The sequence below is a fragment of the Prinia subflava genome, chromosome 4, assembly GCF_021018805.1.
Source record: "Prinia subflava isolate CZ2003 ecotype Zambia chromosome 4, Cam_Psub_1.2, whole genome shotgun sequence".
Taxonomy (NCBI): Eukaryota; Metazoa; Chordata; class Aves; order Passeriformes; family Cisticolidae; genus Prinia; species Prinia subflava.
The window spans coordinates 72,018,342-72,039,654 of NC_086250.1; the positions used below are offsets into that span (position 1 = coordinate 72,018,342).

The 21,313-nt window shown below is 45.2% G+C and overlaps 1 protein-coding gene across 2 annotated transcripts in view; it reads left to right on the forward strand.

Annotated features, from left to right (window-relative positions):
• EXOC4 (exocyst complex component 4) overlaps positions 1-21,313 on the forward strand; it is a 314,358-nt gene that overhangs the window by 10,950 nt on the left and 282,095 nt on the right. For both annotated transcript variants that reach the window (XM_063397129.1, XM_063397130.1), the window contains exons 2-3: positions 6,547-6,736; positions 10,117-10,311. In XM_063397129.1, coding sequence (XP_063253199.1) covers positions 6,547-6,736; positions 10,117-10,311 — 385 coding nt within the window. The remainder of the gene's footprint in view (positions 1-6,546; positions 6,737-10,116; positions 10,312-21,313) is intronic.

Genomic DNA, 21,313 nt, shown 5'->3' on the forward strand with positions numbered 1-21,313 from the left:
GCACTTCACTAAAATGTTCTTTTTATCGTGATCAGATGAGAAATACTTAAATTTGATCAGGTTTTTTTTTGTGTTTCCCACTGTCTTTAATGAGTATTTTCATTTGAATGAGCGATGCTGAGTGAAGAAAAGTGAATTGCATGCTCAAAGAAACCTGATCCAGAAGGAAAAGAGGATTATTCCTGGATTTCCAAGCTGCACCTGTGCATCCTGTAATACTCTTTTCTGCCTTTAACCACAAATATTTACCTAAGTCTGCTCTGATGTTGGGGAGCAGAAGAAAAAAGACTTTTAGAAGGATACAAAGATGTTGAACACTCACAGTGGTCGTCAAAACCAGCAGGGTCTTCAACCCTCTTTTCCTATAAGAATTATCTGATGCTAACTGAGCATTAATTCCCTAAAATTGTATTTGCATTATCTGTTCCTCCAGTTTTGCTTCATAAAAAGGAATCTGCAGAAGCATAATGCCCACATACTGTTACTGCAATGTTCTTCCCGTGAAACAAATTTTCTAGACAAGAAATTGATAATTAAGCCTCAGTTTGCCATCCATAGCTTAGCAGTAATCACACTTAACAGGGCTGGCCCTAGGGCAGGTAAAATAGGCAGGCAGTTATCCACCCAGCCTGGCTGGAGGCATCAGAAAAAGCAAATTTACAGAAATGAAACATGTATTATTCATTAACGTTAACAGTTTTCTCTTAAAAAATTGACATAATCTAATTTTCTTGGCGTTTTATTGGGCAGGTAGGAAGCTGACAGCGGGCTGGCAAAAGGAATTTCTCATCTGAACTAGAAAACAGAGGAAAAATATAATGCAAATTGTGTGGGGAGAAATGAGTCCTCAGTGAAAAGAGGAATTCTTGCTGAATCTCAAATCTGATTCTCGTTCAAGGTGTAGCTGTGAAGTTGGTGCCTGTAAATGGATCATCTTAAAGGTTCTAGCTGAATTTTTTGCCACAGTGCAAGATATAAGGGGGTGGGGGGCAGCAAAATGCAGGATTTGGTGGCAGAAATCCTCCTGTGAAGGGAATGAAGTGACAGGGGATGAGATGAAGTAGGGGGAGTGTGGATGGCACTGAAATTCAGGTTCACAACACTGAGTTTGTGCGTGCTCCAAAGGCATTCAGCACCTTCCAGACCTAACTGGGGATGGATTGTGGGCATTGAAAAGCCCTGGATTTGTCTCTACCTGAGCTATTTTTGTTGTTGGCCCTTGTAGAATAAAAGAGGGGGAAACAGGACAAAGGGAAATGGCTTTAAGGTGGACGAGGTCGGGTTTAGATGGGGTTTAAAGAAGAAATTCTGGGCTGGGAGGGTGGGGAGGGGCTGGGCTGGAATTCCCAGAGTGGCTGTGGCTGCCCCTGGATCCCTGGAATGTCCAAGGGCAGGTTGGACAGGGCTTGCCTGGGACAGTGGGACATGTCCCTGCCATGGCAGGGGTGACACTGGTGGGATTTAAGGTCCCTTCCCACCCAAACCATTCCATGGAAATGGAGCTGCTTCAGTCTGAGGCACATCCACAGCTAAAACTGAATCTTCCCATCAAACAGGGAATGGACCTGAAAAACAGAGGTGGAGAAGACTCCAGACTTGCTTAGAAACCCATTTATTTCCCACATTTGCTCTGGACATCTATGTGAACAAATGCTCTGCTTAAATTATTATTCAGTAATTATGTGAATAATTATTAAATTATCCAAAGCTTCCCCTGGAAGCTTTGTGGTTTGGCAACACCAGCTGAGCTCTTTGGCCCTGTGACTGCCTGTGGGACCTGCCGTGGTGCCAGGAAAACATTTCCTGTGGTTATTCTCAGTTTGTGCTGAGCTTCCTGGTCTGGGGACTGAGCAGACAAATCTGGTGTGCATTTCATCCACATCAAAGCTCTTTTTGGAGGAGTTGGGTGCAGATAAGCCGCCCACATTTGTGGGAACAGCAGTGATACACAAAATAAAGATTAACCCGTGTGTGATGTGTGTTCTCTGGTGGGATCCACGACGTTAAATCCTGGTTTGAGGCTGGGATGCTTTTGAAGCTGGAAAATAGCATTTTTACAGAGGGGGTGAGTGGTTTCATAGCTGTGCAGGTGATAATCCCTGCAGCATTGCTGTTCTCCTGGAATTACCCGTGTGCCCCATGCAGAGTGCTACAATGGCATTTGTTTTCTTCTGCTGCTGACTTGCTCAGTAAACATCGTGTTCTCTCAGCTCCCAACAATAACAGAAGTGTATTAGCTTGTGAAGAAATGATAACTTATTATCATTTTCTGTCCTTTTAAAGCCTGTTGTTCTCTTGTGTTGTTTGAATGCTGGAGAGTTTCCTTTTCTTCCTTTCCTCCCTAAATTAATGCATCACAGTGAGGGAGTAATTTTAGGCAGAAGATGAGACTGAGTGGTAGCTGTTCATTGGGTACATGCACACCTCTGGGCCAGATCTATGGAAAACATTGATTTATCAATACACAAAGGGATATCCAACACTGGCTGGAGTGAGAAATAACTTCCTACAGAATGTGTGGAGTGTGCTGCTGTTGGATGTTGCTGGGACCAGATGAATTACATTGGTTTGTAGAGAAAAATGTCTTTTATCCCTGCAGAATGTATGGCAGTTTCGAAGCTCTGGCTGTATTTCTGTGGTAAATTCACACCACAATTTTATACCTTATAAAAATGAGACATGGTGTGACTTCAAGTCATTCAATAGCTGGGATTGAAAGGGAGCTTAAAACTCCTCCAGTTCCATGGCAGGGACACCTCCCACTGTCCCAGGCTGCTCCAGCCCCAGTGTCCAGCCTGGCCTTGGACATTGCAGGGATGCAGGGGCAGCCACAGCTGCTCTGACAATTCCATTCCAGGCAGGAATTCCTGCCCAAGATCCCATCCAGCCCTGCCCTCTGGCAGTGGGAGCCATTCCCTGTGTCCTGTCCCTCTGTCCCTTGTCCCCAGTCCCTCTGCAGCTCTCCTGGAGCCCCTGCAGGCCCTGGAATGTTCTGGAAGCTCTCCCTGGAGCCTTCTCCTCTCCAGGTGAGCACTCCCAGCTCTCCCAGCCTGGCTCCAGAGCCTGAGATTGGATCCAGCTCCTCTCCAAGAAATTCATGGACTGAGGGGCTTCACGTGGAATCTCAGGAAACCATGAAGGGTCTTCCTTCCCTTTCCCTCTCTTTTCTATCCCCATTTTCCATAAAATTCTCTCTGATTGGATTCTGAATGTCCCAAATCCCAGAATCCCAGACCATTTTGGGTGGGAAGGGACCTCAGAGCTCATTCCAGGGACACCTCCCACCATCCCAGGCTGCTCCAATCCTTCCTTGGACATTGCAGGGATGCAGGGATTCTCTGGCAATTCCATTCCAGGCAGGAATTCCTGCCCAAGATCCCATCCAGCCCTGCCCTCTGGCAGTGGGAGCCATTCCCTGTGTCCTGTCCCTCTGTCCCTTGTCCCCAGTCCCTCTGCAGCTCTCCTGGAGCCCCTTTAGACCCAGGAATGTTCTGGAAGCTCTCCCTGGAGCCTTCTCTTCTCCAGGTGAGCACCCCCAGCTCTCCCAGCCTGTCTTCTCAAAATTGAGCATTTTACTGAGGGAACCATTTCATTTTGCTCCTCAGAGGAAAATTCTGAGACTCTGAAGTCTTTGGGGCTAAAAACACTTTAATGGCCACAAGTGGGTTTTTCTACTGCTTTTGAGTACTTAGTTGAGCATTTATAATAAGTATATAAATCAAAAATCTTTCTCTTCACTAAAAAGTAAATTACCTTTTAGCTGTTGATGGTTTCAGTGTCTGCAGCTGCTTAAAGAGGACAGGTGAGAGTAAATTCAAAGTTTTTCTGGGTTGTGGCACTTTGTTCCTTCACCTGAGGTGCTGAGGCAGGAAGATTCTTGGAGAGCTTGGACTTCAGTCGGTTTTTTAGGGAGGTGCAGCCTCATGCAGAAGTGGTAGAGCTGGCAGTTATGTATATAAAATATAAATATATAAAAATGTGAGTACTTTTCCCTGTGTGTTTACCTTTGGGAACGAGCTGCTCCTGGCTTTGATGTGAGCTGTGGGAGGAAGCAGTTGAAGGCTTTGGGCATTTGCACAATGAAAAGGCTTCAGGACTCCTGAAAAAATCTTTCCATCTCCTCCCTCTGCTCGTTGGGTTGGATGCTGGAAATAGGAGATGAAAAATGCTTGTGACCTACAGATCAACTTCTGCTAAAATGAATAGTCCCAAAGGACTTCTTTTATTAATCTAATTCCAGTGTAAATTCAGTGACCTCAGGGAAATAACAAGGTTCATTTATTTTCTCCTGAGAAAAGTGCTGTACATCCCATGATGAAAACATTTCAGGGTTGTGTCTGATCATCTTCTCCTCTATCCTGTCTCCCATCTGTGGGAGTGACTCCAGTGAATTAAGCGTTTTGCATTTGTGTAATCTGTATTTTTAACGATGTAAAATCAGAAGTCAATGAGATTTGGCTCAATGAATTTCTCTTTCACTGTAGCATAAAAATGTCTCCCAGCAGACTCACAGCCAGTTGGAATTATTGTAATCCTGGTGAGCTCTTGCTAATGAGACAGGCATCTGCAGCCATCCAGCTGCCACGTACAAATTCCAGGTATCTTACAGAGGAGGAGGATTCTCATTTGGAAAAAATCAAAATGAAATAAAAAAAAACAAATGAACTGTTCAGGAATCCCTCCTGGAAATCCCCACTGAGTTCATCATCTGCTGCTCAGGATCTAAACTGATTTTTCCTTCTGTTTGTCCTCTGTTTGGAATATTTTTCAGGGTGTTCTGAAGTGCTGGTGTATATTTTATCATCTTTTCATAATCCTGTCCTGTTCTGTGATTCCCCCTTCAAAGTTCTTCCTGCAAAGTTCCTCTCCCAAACAATTTGGATCCTTTTTATTTGACAAACAGTGTGTTGACTTTTCTTCTTCCTTGCAACACATTTTAATAGGACTAAAATAAGCAGAGATGCCCTTGGCTTACTTTTCTGCAGTGTTAGCAGGAGCATGTATAATCTCAAGAATATTAAGTATTCCTTGCTTTTCTTGTTTTTTTTTTTTTCTTTTTTTTTTTTTTTTTGTGCAGAACAAGAAAAAGAAGTGGCTCCTGTATCATGGGACAGGAAACTCAGATGTACAAAGTTTCAAATTCCAAACAATTAATCCAGACTCATTTTTACAGGAAATAACCAGATCCTAAACCCAAAACCTGACATTTCTAATTACTAATTTCTAATTACTGGGTTTTTCAGTAAAATGAAAGGGGAAAAAAACCAAACCAAAATCTGTTGCTTTTTTCCATTTGGGTCTTGTGTTTTGATTTAAACTCTTACCCTCTCTGTAAGGAAATAATCTACAAGTTTTTAAGGCAAATTCAAGTGAATAGAGGGCTAAGAACAAAACAGTTGGAGAAAATTTGTTGTTGTGTGCAATTTTTTACCCTTTTTGGTGTGGGATGTGATCCTGGGATCATTATTTAGTGGTGGCCTTGGCAGTGCTGGGTTAATGGTTGGACTCCATGATCTCAGAGGTCTTTTCCAACTCTAATTATTCTGTGATGTTTTGAACCAGAACAGATTAAAGGGCTGTAAATAAATATAGGCTTTCTGGTCAAAATATGAATGTGGTATTTTTAGTGGTGATTGTTCCCACAGTATTTTCCCAAACCAGGTAATTAAGAAAAGCAGGATGTTCCCAATACAGGTGTTAATTCTGTATCCAACAGAGCCAGCTGGAAATCCTGGAATGAGCCTGAAACTTTTGTTCCTTTTGGTCCAGTTGCCCTTTCAGGGGTGTGAGAGGAGACCAGAGCTGTGCATGGTCACTGTATGATCTCAGCAGGAATAATCTGCTGGGATCTCCAAGGTTGCTGATTTCCAGCTGTCCTGGTTTTGTCTTTCTGCCACTTTTGGGGTTTCTGAGATCAGGAGCTGCTGGGGCCTCTCAGGCTTCACCAACAGCTCTGCTTTGCTGGGCAGATGTCAGGTGATTTTAGCAAAGTCTATTTTTCCTATAGACAGGACAAGCTAAATTCAAATGCAAGGACAAAAAGACTGAGCAACACAATATAAATCTGCTCAAAAATATGATTTTTTGGGATTTGTTAGGAAGGCTGAGCTGGGTGGGAATTTGCAGGAGCAGTGGAATCCTCGTTGCATTGTCTGATGTAGTCTTAGCTTTGGAGAGAGATCTTCAGCTTTTTGTAACCAACTGCTGGCGCTGCAGATGGATTCTTTGGCAAATCCAGAATTGTGGGATTGAATTTGGCTTGATTAAAACTATGAACTTTCCTAGTCTGTGCAATTTGGTTCTGCTGCTCCCTTGTCCGTCCCCCTGCAGGATTCTCCTGCGATGTGTGCAGAGGTCAGAGAGGATGGATTTAATGGTGCACCACATTTAATGGTGCCCCCTGTAAGGATCAAACTCACGACCCTCAGGCTCAGATGCCTGCTATGTAAACTTCCTGTCAAGCTGTAAAAACTCTCTACAAATCCCTTTCCCCGCCAGCCTCACCAGACTAAACCCCACATAACTTTTCCCCCGTGGTGCCCTCAGGACTTTGTCCACCAGCGATGACGTGGAGGACAGGGAGAACGAGAAGGGGCGGCTGGAGGAGGCGTACGAGAAGTGCGACCGCGACCTGGACGAGCTGATCGTGCAGCACTACACGGAGCTGACCACGGCCATCCGCACCTACCAGAGCATCACCGAGCGCATCACCAGCTCCCGAAACAAGATCAAGCAGGTGGGAGCCAGCCCTGAGTGTCCCTGGGCTTGTGGCAGCTCCACAGCTGCAAATCTGCTTTTCTCCTCGTTGCTGCTGTTGTTGTTTTGGTGGTGGTTTTGCTACCAGGAAGCTCCAAGCTCTTGTTTGCAAGGTTTTGTTTCTCTCTCTGTTGTCCCAGCTTCTCGTCATTCTGAATGGAATGAAAATTGAGTTGAGAAAGTGCTGTTGTCACTAAATTCCTGCTAAATCCCCACCTCAAGTACCGTGTCCAACTCTGTTGGAGCAGGTCCACAGAGCTGCTCCAGAAGCTCTGCTCTGGAGCCAGGCTGGGAGAGCTGGGGGTGCTCACCTGGAGAGGAGAAGGCTCCAGGGAGAGCTTCCAGAACATTCCTGGGTCTAAAGGGGCTCCAGGAGAGCTGCAGAGGGGCTGGGGACAAGGGACAGAGGGACAGGACACAGGGAATGGCTCCCACTGCCAGAGGGCAGGGCTGGATGGGATCTTGGGCAGGAATTCCTGCCTGGAATGGAATTGCCAGAGCAGCTGTGGCTGCCCCTGCATCCCTGCAATGTCCAAGGCCAGGCTGGATCACTCTGGGACAGCGGGAGGTGTCCCTGCCATGGCAGGGGGTAGAAGAAGGTGATTTTAAAGTTCCCTTCAACCTCACATCTTGGCATGACTCTAATTCTAGGCCTGAATACCTCTGACTGTGTCACTGCAGGACCATCCAGCCCTGCCATTGTCCCAAGCTGTGTCTCACTGGCAGCGTTTTCTGTAGGATCTCACTGACAGCAGAAGTTTTTAAAAGTCAAACTGAGAGGTGGATGTGAAGCACAAAGCTTTGCAGTGCCCCTGTTCATTTATTGTCTGAGCGTGTTGCTCTCAGGTTTTTGAAGTCTCCAGGGCTGCTGAGCTCACACCTTTCCATCTCATCTTTTCATGTTTCGCTGTCTTGGCCTCCAGCCACCTCCTGAATAGTCTGGCTGATTCATCAGCTTGCTTTTTGCTCACAGAATGTGAATTTTGATGCTGTTTCCAAGCTCAGCTGTGTTGTGTGAACGCCCCTGAACTCTGTGCCCCTGACCCTTTCTGCATTTGGAGTGCTCACACTTGGGTATGGTGCCAGTAAATAACTCTGGCACTCATGGCTGGGGACTTGTTGGAGCTCCTCTGTCCCTGATGAGTTCTTTGGGCTCTTATCTTGCACTTCCTGTGCAGTTTGCTGAACCTAAACTTTGCAAACCAGGCAACAAATTTTTCTTACTTTATGTTTTTTCCTGTCTCCGTGGAAGTCTCATCTTAAAAACCTTTCCCAGCAGTGCTTTAGGAGCAGCAGATTTTGTACCCTTGTGGGGTTACACACTGACCCTTCTGGATTTGAAAATTCATTTAACATTTTCAAATAGAATGAGAGCATTCTGCTGCTTTCCAAGGGTAAGAGTTCATTCCAGGATTTATGGACAAAGCTCAGCACTCTGAAAGCCGAGATCAATTCCACTGAATTTGAAATCAACTTTAAGCAGTGACCTGATTTCACAGAGTGTGCAAAGCTTTGCAGAGGTCAGCACAAGCAGAGAGTGGTGTGACCTCTGGGTCCCACCCAGAAGAATGACTGTGAGGGTGAGGGACCTTTTGATATTTAAGTTTGCTTATTAGTTTTGGTCAATATGTATTGAAGTGGTTTTGACCTAATCTCACAGGAGGCCCCAGGTCTGGTTTGCCATCAATCTGTGTTACACTCCCAGGCTCGCTCTTCTTGTTCCCCTCTGTGCAAGGTGGGAATTGCACAAGTGCCAGATATTCCAGCTCCTTCTGTGGATCTGCCTTTGGTTGTCAATTCTTGGGTGAATTCCTGATGGGAAAGGTTTAATTTTGAATTTTAGCTACAGAGGTGTTGCCTCTGTAAAACTGAATTATGAAGCAGAACCAATTTGGGAGGTTTTTTTCCAAGATCTGCTGCTCGTTCCTTGCCCTGCTCCCAGATGTGGATGGAGTTGATGATTTTCCTTGCAAGGACAGGAGCAGGGATGTCTGCTGAGATTCCTTCTGGCCCCATGATTGCTTTGCTGACCTAATTTGGCTCTCTGTAGCTGCAGTCCACTGATGAAGCTGTGCCAGGTCAGTGAAACATTTCCAATTAATGTACTGAACAGGGATTAGATGTGAAAAGATCTCACTATATGCTTTAGTTTGCCTCTGCTTTTTAGGATACTCTTAGACGAGGTGCATTTTTTTGTTGGCTGGGGATTTTTCTGTGCTCCTCTTTTCAGAAGGACATTTTGGAGTGCAGTATTGAAATCTCAACCTCTCCTGCCTCTGGACAGAGGCTGTTTCATGGAGCTGTTGTTATTTACCAGTGTCCAATTTTGCCCCACTGATGTGTTTTTCACATGTATTTTTTTTTTAAACTCCCTTCAGGTGAACAAGGTAGGAGAAAGTGCAGCTGAAGTGGGATTTGTCGAGTGCTTTAAAGGCTCATTATTTAAAAATAAATTGAAAGGCTCCTCCTGAGTGTCTCTTCATGTGTAATTCAGTGCGAGTTCAGCCTGAGATAAGGTTGGGCCCCAAGTATTCATAGCTTATCACCAAACAAGAGTGGTGTGAAGGCAATGTGTGAAGCTGTGCTGCTAATTGCTTCCACGTTTTATTATGGATTGTTGATTTGCATTCTGCAGGAAAAGCTAGGTTACACTGACCTTAGCAGGGAGAATCTGAGAGCAGGGAATGCTGTGAGTTGAGAGAATGGAGAGGGAAAACTCTTGGTGTTGCCTGAAGGGAGAAAAATTAGAGATTTTACCACTTGAAAGATGGAGGAAGATTCAGAACCAAACTGCATGGCAGCACTAGAGAGTTTGTAATGGCTTGATAAATAATGAAAATGCTGATTTGAAGTCATAAATGTTCTGTTTAAATCTTCTTTTCCAAAAAAACTGGTGTTGCTCAAATTATTGGGAAAATGGTTTTATTCTTAGCTGGTCTTGTTTCAGAGAAATAACACCAAACTTGAAGAAAGGAGGAGACTGCCAAAAGATTTAATAGGCAGATGGAAAATGTTTGCAGCAGGAAAAGTAGTGGTGGCTCATTTGCTTCCACAGAAAATTGAATTCTTGCTATTTGCCAGAATACTGAATTGGTTTTTGGGAAATGGCCTTGGTTGAGGCTAACAGGATCTGGTGTTTAATTGCATCGTGGTTAAATTTTCACTAGAGGTATAAAACTTGGATTAAAGAACATTTCACTAGGAGAGAAGTTCACTTTTTAGGGTCTGTAAAGTTCTCCTGAACCAAAGCAATATGAAGGAAATCAAATTTGGTTTTACCCTGGTGATACTTTTGGAATTCCTAATAAAACAAATGTAGGGCAGGGACAGATGTCATTAACCCTTGCTGTGCTGCTGCAGGTGAAGGAGAACCTGCTGTCCTGCAAGATGCTGCTGCACTGCAAACGGGACGAGCTGCGCAAGCTGTGGATCGAGGGCATCGAGCACAAGCACGTCCTGAACCTGCTGGACGAGATCGAGAACATCAAGCAGGTCCCTCAGAAGCTGGAGCAGTGCATGGCCAGCAAGCGCTACCTCAACGCCACGGACATGCTGGTACTTCCCTTCCCTTCCCTGGAATTTCCCTTCCCTCCCCTTTCCCGGAATTTCCCTTCCCTCCCCTTTCCCGGAATTCCCCTTCCCCTTCCCCTTCCTCTTCCCCTTCTCCTTCCCCTTCCCTTCCCCCTCCCTGGAATTTCCCTTCCCTTCCCTTCCCTTTCCCGGAATTTCCCTTCCCTTTCCCGGAATTTCCCTTCCCTTTCCCGGAATTTCCCTTCCCTTTCCTGGAATTTCCCTTCCCTTTCCCGGAATTTCCCTTCCCTTTCCCGGAATTTCCCTTCCCTTTCCCGGAATTTCCCTTCCCTTCCCCGGAATTTCCCTTCCCCTTCCCCGGAATTTCCCTTCCCCTTCCCCAGAATTTCCCTTCCCCTTCCCCAGAATTTCCCTTCCCCTTCCCCGGAATTTCCCTTCCCCAGAATTTCCCTTCCCTTCCCCTTCCCTGGAATTTCCCTTCCCCTTCCCTGGAATTTCCCTTCCCTTTTCCCTGGAATTTCCCTTCCCTTTTCCCTGGAATTTCCCTTCCCCAGCCCAGAATTTTCCTTCCCTTTCGCTGGAATTTCCCTTCCCTTGCCCGCCATTTCCCTTCCTGTCCCTTCTTCTTCGTTAAACTCTTGCCAATTATTTCAAACCCATCCTTACTCTCGAGGGCAGTGTCCTGTGTCCTCCATCCCCACAATGCACTCACAGCTTCGGTCATTACTCAGAGCATTCTTGCACAGTTTAGGTGGCTTTGCCTCATTGTCCAGATAAGAGGACAAAGGTTGAGCTTAGGTTGGGCATTAGGAGGGATTTCTTCACAGAAAGGGTGATCAGAGGTGGGAATGAACTGCCCAGGGAGGTTTGGAGTCCCCACCCTGGAGGTGTCCAAGGAATTCCTGGAAGAGGCACTCAGTGGTGGGGATTTGCCATAGGTTGGACCAGATGATCTCAGATATCCTTTCCAGCCTAATTGGTTTTGTGACTCTGTGATTCTTTTCCCAGAGCTCTTGAGCCTTTCTGCTTACTTCCAGCTCTTGTTTAATCTCTTTTTCTCCCTTCCTTCAAGTATTTTTTCTGTTCAGTTCCATCTCTTTTATAAGCTTGCCTTTCAGTTCCAGTCTTGTGCAGGAGTTAGAAGTTTCCTGGACTTTTCTAATAACAATCTTTCTTTCTTTTTCTGAACTTAACAAGCACATTTCCCCACCAGGCTCCATTCCTTCCTTTCCTGGAACTGTCTTCTAGGAATTAAAAACAAGAGAGGTGATTTTTCTCTTCTCAATCCTGCCATGTGGAGTGCCCAGTCCAGTTCTGGGCTCTCCAGTAAAGACAGTTGGAGTTGTGGATGGGTGACAGGGATGGTTAAGGAGCATCTCACAGGTGGAGAGAGGCTGAGGGAATCCTCAGGGAGATGTTTTTGATGGTTGTTATTGTTTCATGTGAGGGTGCAAAGAAAACAGAGCCAGACTCTCCCTAATGGAGCCCAGGCATGGGAGAAGAGGAACGGGCACAGCCTGAAACACAGGGAATGGTTTGATCCTAAACCAGCCCATTTTTACTGTAGGGGATGCTTGAACACTTGGAACAAGTTCAAGTTCAGACCCAGAGAGGTTTTGAAGCCTCCCTCTGTGGAAAGTTTCCAAATCCACCCTGGACATGGCTCCAGGTGCCCCTGGAGTGGATTTGATATTCCCCAGAGGTCCTTTCCATCCTGAACCACTCTATGGTTAAAAAGTGGAGACAAAAGTGCCACCTCTGTTTCCTACTCCTCTTTGCTAGAAATGCCTTTAAGGCCATCTTTTTCTTGCCTTATTTTGTTGTTTTTTTCCACCTTACTATCCTTTGTTGTCTCTCTTCACTGTGTCTCTTCATTTCTTTTTAATGTCACTACCCAACAGGAGAAAGAGCTGGAAATTGTCACCCTGAACTTTAATTTCCTGCTTTTTTGCTTTATCTTATTTTAACTTAAACATGACTTTATAAACCTTACCTTGTTCCTTCTGCTGGATTTCTCACAGCTGGATGCCACCCTCATCCCACCCTCCACGGCCTGCAGAACCCACCTGGTTTTTGTTGTTGCTGTCACATCCTCGTGTCTGGTTTCACTCTGCCATCACCTTCCTTTTGTTCCTCTGTTCCTCCTCCTGTGCCAGCCCTGCTGCAGTCACAGAATCCTGGAATGGTTTGGGATGGAAGGGACCTGAAATCTCATCCAGTGCCACCCCTGCCATGGCAGGGACACCTCCCACTGTCCCAGGGTGCTCCCAGCCCTGTCCAGCCTGGCCTTGGACAGCTCCAGAAATGGGAAAATCAAAATTTGGTGTTTGCCTGATACTTTCAATTGCCAGATGGAAAAAAAGGAGGTGTAAATTAAGGGTGTTCAGTGTAGGTACCAAAATACTCACAGTTGCCATCAGTGTGAGTTGAAATGTTGGTGCTTTTTTCACCAGTTTGCTTGGTTTGGGGTTGTTTGTTTGTTTGTTTGTTTGTTTGGGTGTTTTTGTTTTGTGGGTTTTTTGGGGGTTTTTGTGTGTTCCTTTTTGAATTAAAAAAAATCTTTCCAAAATTCCAGACAAATCATCTATTTCCTATTTGAAACCTGTGTTAGGAAGTGTAAGAAGAAAAATAACCTCGCTTCAGATTTCTCATACATTATGCTTTAGAAATGATTTTCAGCCTGTGTATTTGATATCTTACTGGTTTGCAATATTTTGTGTGCGTTTATTTTAAATATAAACACTTATGTGTATATAAATATCTGTGCTTGGGTAAAGTTGCCTGTGGCTATGAGGGAGAGACAGCTTTAGATCTCTCTGATTTATAGACTTCTGCAGCATTTCTGTTGCTGCTCTGTGTTTGCTTGGTTTTTGTTTTCAGCATAGCAAATATTTTCTAATAAATCAAATAATAATGATATAAAAAGCAGCTGTTACTTCACGGGTTTTTTTGAATATACATCAAGGAATGCAGAGAAACCTCAAGTGGAAATTGAACACTCAATTTCAGCCACTTGCAATTCTCATTTGAAGACAAATGTGCCTGTATAAAGAATCAGTAATTCACCTGCATTTGCAGCTTTTCCCTGGCCAAAAATCACTGCGGGCTCATTGGCTTTTGCCATCTTGTGTTAACACAGCCCCGCGAGGCTGTGATGTTGTAATCACTCACTGGCTGCAGGATAATTCCCTTCTCCTTTGATATGATAGGAGCATTATGTAAAATCATTACTGATGTGTCAGGGAGGCACGGTGTCCATAGATCTGCCTGTCCTTTGCTTTCATTCCTCAAGGTAAACAGCTGCTGGAGAAACCCAAAGTGATCTGACAAGGAGTTTGTAGCCCTCACCCCACAAATGCAGCCCTGATTAATGCAGTTCCTGTCACCCTGTGATCCTTCCAGTCAGAATTAAACCTTTGCAGCCCTGGGTGCAATCCCTCCCAAGGCATCATTCCAGCCTGCTGCATCCCATCCCTGCAGCCCGCTCTTTGTATTCCACTCACATTAATTGAAGTAATTTTGCCACTGAAGCGTGTTTCAAACCTCTGCATTTAAATTGAAATTTTAATTCCCTTATTGTTTGGAAAAGACGGCCGAGGATGGCTTGTTACAGGTTTCATTATCACTCAAAACTCTCCAGCTGCTGGTTCTAATGTGCAGTGACTGAGTAATGCAGGCAGGGATTGTTAATAAAAGACTGGCAGCTTTTCCCAGTCGGATAAACACAATGCAGAGGTACTTTGTGACAGCTTACATTTGTATGAAGTTCAAATTTTTTTAAGTGACAGCTTTTTTCTTTCTGATTCTGAAACCAGCCAGAGCAGCACACAAATATCAGGTGTTCCCATTGCGTGTTCCTCCAGCATCTTGATAATTCCAGGAGCACAGGCAGTAGGATCACATTTGCTGTCCTATAATTGCACATTACAGGGTGTCTAAAAGAACCCATTTCCAGCATCCTTTGAATTGTGAAGCTTTGGAGAATTTGGGAATGTCTGGAACAAATAAAATGCCTGTTTGAGCTGGAATGCATTTTAGGTATTTTCCATCTCTTTATGTGCCGGTTTTATAGAGTGACTTTGTACATTTGCCTGAAATGGAGCTGTTTTTTCACACGCTGGATTACTGACAGCAATATTCACTTTTATGGGGCACTTGAGTGCACGTGCAGCCAGTTGTGGGTGGTTTTTGTTTAATGTAAAATAAGAAAAGTTCCAGGGGGGACCTCCTGGCTCTGCACAAGTCCCTGACAGGAAGGGACAGCCAGGGAGGGTCGGGTTCTGCTCCCAGGGACAGGGACAGGAGGAGAAATGGCCCCAAATTGCACCAGAGGAGGGTCAGGTTGGATACTGGGGAAAAATTCTCATAGAAAGGGTGGTGGTGGTGGAGTCCCCATCCCTGGAGGGATTTAAAATCCACGTGCATGTGGCACTTGGGGACTTGGGCCAGTGGTGGCCTTGGCAGTGCTGGGAATGGTTGGACTCAATGATCTGAGAGCTCTTTTGCAGCCTAAACCATTCCATAATTCTGAAATCTGCTCTTGAGGGGAAATTCTGAGCCAGGAGGAGCTTCCTAAGATGAGTCTGCAGAGAGGGGAGCAGAGCAGGGCAGGGACAGATGGATGTCACTTCCCTGGAAGCCTGAGCCTGGCTGTGGGATGAGGAGTCCGAGTTCTTCCAGAGGAGACGTTCTGGGAGTGCTCCAAACCACCAGAAACCAGAGCAGAGTCAGCAGCAGGGGCAGGAGCTTCACCCTGGGAGGAACCAGTTTCATGTCCAGTCTCCCCAGCACTGGGCTGTGCATTCATTATGCTCTGCATAGCAATTAATAAATTAATGAGCTCAAGATCGTGGAGAGCAGTGCTGTTACTTTAGTTCTGCCGATTCCACTGTTGACCCAAGGAAAACTTAATATTTGTCATTTGTTTCTATAATTTAAGAGCTGAAATGCTGAAAACAGTGAAGAAATATTGTCGAATAAAGTAATTCAAGGTCATGTCATACAATTAAATAAAAACTCTTTAGGCTACTTTGGGTTTTGTGTCTGGATTTGCCCCTGTGGCAGGCAGTAAACACTGAAAGTGCAGAAATCTATCCATGGGATAAGAGGGAGGATCAATGCTATTTCCAGCTGGGTTTTTTTTTATTAGGAAGACAAGAAGGAAGAAGGAAGGTGGAAAAAGGAAGGACGGAGCCCTTTGATTTTTCTTCACTTAACTTCTCCCATCCTTGTGTTACAGAGGGAGGAATTGGTGTTTTCCTCATGGGCACATCTTTCTCCTGTGTCTTTTTCCCAGGGAATAAAAAGCTGTCAGTATTTTGTTTCTCCAGAAGCAGGGAATGCTCCAACACCTACTTCTCTTTCTTTTCCAGTGTTGACTTTAACTTCAGGTTTTTAATGTCAGGAAAATAATAATATATATCTCCTGCTCTGCTTTCTGGTGTAACATCAGGATTTTTTTTGAGCTTTCTCAAAGCACATTCGGCATTTTACAAAAAAAGGGGGTTTGTTTTTTTAAAGGCAGGATTTTACAGCTCAGCTGAGTGACTGGATGACAACAGGGGCAGAAGTGGAAGGGGTGTCAATAAGTGGAAATGCTGTGCAGAAATTGTGGAATCCCAGAAGGGTTTGGGTGGGAAGGGACCCAAAAGCTCTCCCAGTGCCACCCCTGCCATGGCAGGGACACCTCTCACTGTCCCAGGGTGTTCCAAGCCACATCCAGCCTGGCCTGGGACATTCCAGGGATGCAGGGGCAGCCACAGCTGCTCTGGAAAACAACTGGAGGTGCACAGGAAAAGGAGATGGAGGAGAAGTGAAGCAGGGCAGGGATATCCTGCAGAACAGTGAGCACAAGGAACTTGCTGAGGGACGAGGGAGTCAAACAAGGGCTTTAAAATACTGAAATACTTTCTGAGGAGCTGAGGGTGTTTTTTGCTCAGTGTGTAAAATATTTACCCTCTTCTCACTCATCCCATAATGAGCATCTCATCCCAGAGCTGCCCCTGGATCCCTGGAATGTCCAAGGCCAGGCTGGACAGGGCTTGGAGCACCCTGGGACAGTGAGAGGTGTCCCTGCCATGGAAGTGGGGTTGGAACTGGACGGGCTTTAAGATCCCTTCAACCCAAACCATTCCATGATTCTCATCCTCTGGAAAAGCCTTTGGAGTGACAACACCTCCCTACAAAACCCTGGGCAGGGCTGGGAGGTTCCATTTTTATCCCTTGGCTGCAGCTGCCGCCTGTGGCTTTCCTCAAGAGGCCTTCAGTCCAAAATGCCTCGTAGTGAGCAGAGTTCTCACACCTTAAATAGCCTGGAATAATGAAATAAATAAAAACAGCAGTGCAGTTCTCAGTCTGCGTTTTATTTACTGCCTGCCTTTCAGCTGGAACAAGGAAAATCAATACCAACACTTTCATTTTGTGTCTGCATTCTTTAGTGCAGCGCTGGGATTCAGGGGCTGACGTGGAAGAGTTTTGTATTTTGGAATTAAGTAAGTGGAAATAAGAGACCTGGGTTTGTTTGGGATTCTGTAGAAATGCTTTTATAGGTAAATTTAAATTTTGGCTCTGCTTGAAATTCTCTTTTGAGAGGTGAGGTCTCCAGGCTTGTATCTCATTTTATGTGAGGCTTCAATTAATTGTTAAAGATTGGCAAATCTGCTGATTTCTTAGGGTGAGGGACAGGAGAGAAAGAGGCACCTTGGTTTTTATTAATTTTATTAATTCCATGTGTACTTGGAATATGTTCTGGTGATTCACAAACATGGAAATCGTGGGCTTTGTGTGTCTGGTGAAAGGTCAGAGGCCACACAAGGGGGATCTGAGGACATTTGGTTTGTCCAGGTTGAGTTTGGTAAAATACTGCTAAATTCTTTATGCACAAGGATTGGGGGTGTTTATTCTTTGATCACTTTTCGTCTCTCATCTGTAATTTTTCCCCTTAAATGCAGCTCTGATTATTTTTTAAAAATAAACTTTAGGCTAGTTGTAACCACATTAGAACATGGATTTTCTGTCCTTTACAAACACCTTCTCTTTTTTCCCCTGGGCACAGTTACCATGACTTGCTCTCATCCTTTCCCTGCTGTAATTTGCATTATCAGGGCAGTCTCCTGCAGGAAGTTTTAGTACCTAAAGCTGCCTGGTTTGCACGACCCCAGCTCCTCCTCAGGGCCTCTCCAGAGCATCATCAGAAAGGCTCTTGGCTCTAATAATAACAACCCTTCATTTCAGCCAGGGAAAGTTTATTTAATAGGAAATCCGGCTGTGATGAAGGTGGGGCAGGGTTGGAATATTGAGGATGCTTTTCCAGCAATCACTGGTCTTTCCAGGAATTCTCTTTTAAATTCTGGGGTGTAAGACAGAATTTTATTCCCAGTAAAACATTGCACCAACACCATAAAAAAATGGTTGAAGGGTTATGGGACACTCTAAAATAATCCAGATAAATCTCATTGAATTACTTTGAAAATGCAGCTTTAAAGCTGGCAGAAAGGTGTAATAAATTCAGTTTTTACTAAAGCATTTGAAACATTTGGGATGAAAATGGAAATGAGAAGTGAAAGGAAAAAATCTTGGGTAATTTCAGTGATGCCAGCAGACAATTCTGCCATTTTAGGGAAGTCATTTGTCCATGCTGGTGGAGAAATCGCAGAATTTGTGTTCAGGTCCAAGTGAGCAGTTGGATAAACCTCTTGTTTTTAGCCCCTCTCTTCCTTGAGCACCACTTTTGGTTCCAGCACTTTGTTGCTAGAAAGGCATTGATGAATTACAGCGAGTGGAGGAGGCAGGGGAATGATTGATGGGTGACTGAGGCAAATGCAAAGGAATTAAATTTCTGTAGCTGGAGGAAAGGACAGCAAGTGAGGAACATAATTTTATAAATATTTAAAAGTTTGCAGAGGGAAAACAGTGTTTGGTCACTGCCATTGGAACACTTCAGAAAAATAAAAGCTTTTTGTCCTTTGTGTTAAGGTTTCAGACCAAAATAACCCTTTTACTTCTGTGTGTGCATGTTTTTGTCTCCTTCCCCCTCACATCAGTGTGCTTGTCCCAGGATGAGCTGTTTTCCTGCAAACTGAGCACTTTTTTTGTGTGTGTAGCTCAGAATCTTTCAAAGTGATTTTCCAAACCTCTCCCCCTCTCAGCTTCAGTCACCTCTGTCATTCCCCCCCTTTTTGTGCATCATTTGCTCACAAATCCTTTCATGCCGTGGAGTGAGTTCAGCTCTTCCCAAAATACTACAAAGGAACCATAATCATAATTTATAATTCTTTCTTTTTGCTTGTTGATTCTTACAAGATTTTTAAAGGCGAACAAAATTGGGAGCAATTCCTTCCCTCACCTCAATATCCATTAACACCCAGTGCTGTCCATCAGCTCCTCATTAATCCTCATTAATCCTCATTAATGGGCCTGGTTCCTTTTCCTGTTTTTAGGGAGAAGGAGGCAGTGGCAGTCAGGAATATCAGCACTTGTCTCTGCTTTTCCTGTTTTCCGTGATTTTACCTGAAGGGTAAAACTAATTACTAATTTCTTAACTAATTCCTATTCACTGATTTGTCTTGATGCCACCTCTCACTGTGCTGTGACAATTTGCTAGCAGACAATTCCCAACCTTTGGATTTGTTATTTCTGAAGTTTTCCCTGTATCCCATTTTTTGGCTGCCCCCTCCTCAAAGACAATCACTTTTAAAATTCATTCTAATCCACCTTGCAACCAAAATACTGCAGCAAATCTACAGATGAAACACAGCCTTGGAAAAACTTGTGTCAAGGTTGGAATTAAAAGCTTTAAATGCAGTTTAAGCAGGTTTAATCAGGTACTTGTTAAGTGTTGCCAGCAGTGGAGGCTCCAAGTGCTTCACAGGCTTTTGGTTTTTAATCTGTGATTCCAATCATTCTGTGGTTCCCTGCATTGTCCATCAAAAATGTGGGAATTTTGCAGCCTTAAATTCGGGAGCTCCTCGCTTATTGCTAATAAAGTTAGGAGTGATTTGGAGTTTTCAGGTGGGTAAAAATAGAGAACACAAACAAACCCTGCTGAAATAAACGTTTTCTCGCTGCCCTTCAGGTGCAATTCAAATCCAGGAGCTTTATTTATTCCCCTCCCTTTTCTCAGGTTGCTTTTCCCATGGCTTTTGCTCAGTCTGTCACAGCTCCTGTGCTGAGACAGTGGGGTGACACAGGAATTGGGTGACACAGGAATTGAGTGGCACAGGAATTGGGTGACACAGGAATTGGGTGACACAGGAATTGGGTGACACAGGAATTGGGTGACACAGGAGCTGGGTGACACAGGAATTGGGTGACACAGGAATTGGGTGACACAGGAGCTGGGTGGCACAGGAGTTGGGTGACACAGGAGCTGGGTGACACAGGAATTGGGTGACACAGGAATTGGGTGACACAGGAGTTGGGTGGCACAGGAATTGGGTGGCACAGGTGTTGGTGGCACAGGAGTTGGGTGACACAGGAGCTGGGTGGCACAGGAATTGAGTGACACAGGAGTTGGGTGGCACAGGAGCTGGGTGACACAGGAATTGGGTGACACAGGAATTGGGTGACACAGGAATTGAGTGGCACAGGAATTGGGTGACACAGGAATTGGGTGACACAGGAATTGGGTGACACAGGAATTGGGTGACACAGGAGCTGGGTGACACAGGAATTGGGTGACACAGGAATTGGGTGACACAGGAGCTGGGTGGCACAGGAGTTGGGTGACACAGGAGCTGGGTGACACAGGAATTGGGTGACACAGGAATTGGGTGACACAGGAGTTGGGTGGCACAGGAATTGGGTGGCACAGGTGTTGGTGGCACAGGAGTTGGGTGACACAGGAGCTGGGTGGCACAGGAATTGAGTGACACAGGAGTTGGGTGGCACAGGAGCTGGGTGACACAGGAGTTGGGTGACACAGGAATTGAGTGACACAGGAGTTGGTGGCACAGGAGCTGGGTGACACAAGAGTTGGGTGGCACAAGAGCTGGGTGACACAGGAGTTGGTGGCACAGGAGTTGGGTGGCACAGGAGTTGGGTGGCACAGGAGTTGGGTGACACAGGAGTTGGGTGACACAGGAGTTGGTGGCACAGGAATTGGGTGACACAGGAATTGGGTGACACAGGAGTTGGGTGGCACAGGAGCTGGGTGACACAGAATCTGGGTGACACAGGAGTTGGGTGACACAGGAGCTGGGTGGCACAGGAGCTGTGTGACACAGGAATTGGGTGACACAGGAATTGGGTGACACAGGAGCTGGGTGGCACCTGGGAGTGTTTCTTGCTGCTGTTGTGCCTCTCACAGCACTGTGGCTCACAGGTTTGGGTTGGAATTGAGTTTGGTAGCCACAGGACTCAACCCTTGTGCAGCCTCAAGGATTTTTCAGTCATGACTTGAAGCAAATTAAATTTAGACCGTTTTCTCCTCGTTTGTAGAATTTGGAATAATGGAGTTTTTTGGTGTTTTTGTAATGGAAAGAAGAACAACAATCAAACAACATTTTCACTATCTTTTCCTAACACTTTTCAACCTAAAGTCCATCCAGTGCCACCCCTGCCGTGGACAGGGACACTTCCACTGTCCCAGGGTGCTCCAAGCCTCATCCAAGCTGGCCTTGGCCATTCCAGGGATCCAGGGGCTGCTCCAGGACTTCTATTCCAGGGTTTCCCAGGGAAGAGAGGGATCAGCATTTGTGAATTTTGTGTCTCCTTGCCCACTGCCGAGTCCTTTGGACTTTGCTGTTCCACTGCAGTTTCCAGGCTCAGTCCTTTTCTCCTGCACGTCAGGTGCGGGTGGAATTCCCTGACCTGCTTGTTTAGATCTGCCTGCACTTATTTAAGCTGGTTTTTATTCATTTTCTCCTGTACCGTGTGAAAGTGAGTCCCTTGTAAAAGCAGCAGATTAATTCTCCTTTTAAATGTCAGCTTTGTATTCACCAGCGAGGCAGCCGGAACCTTCTGAGTTGTTGTTTATTTATTTACTCTTTTATTCCGAGGGCTCAGCTTTTTCCCTTTTGTCAGATTG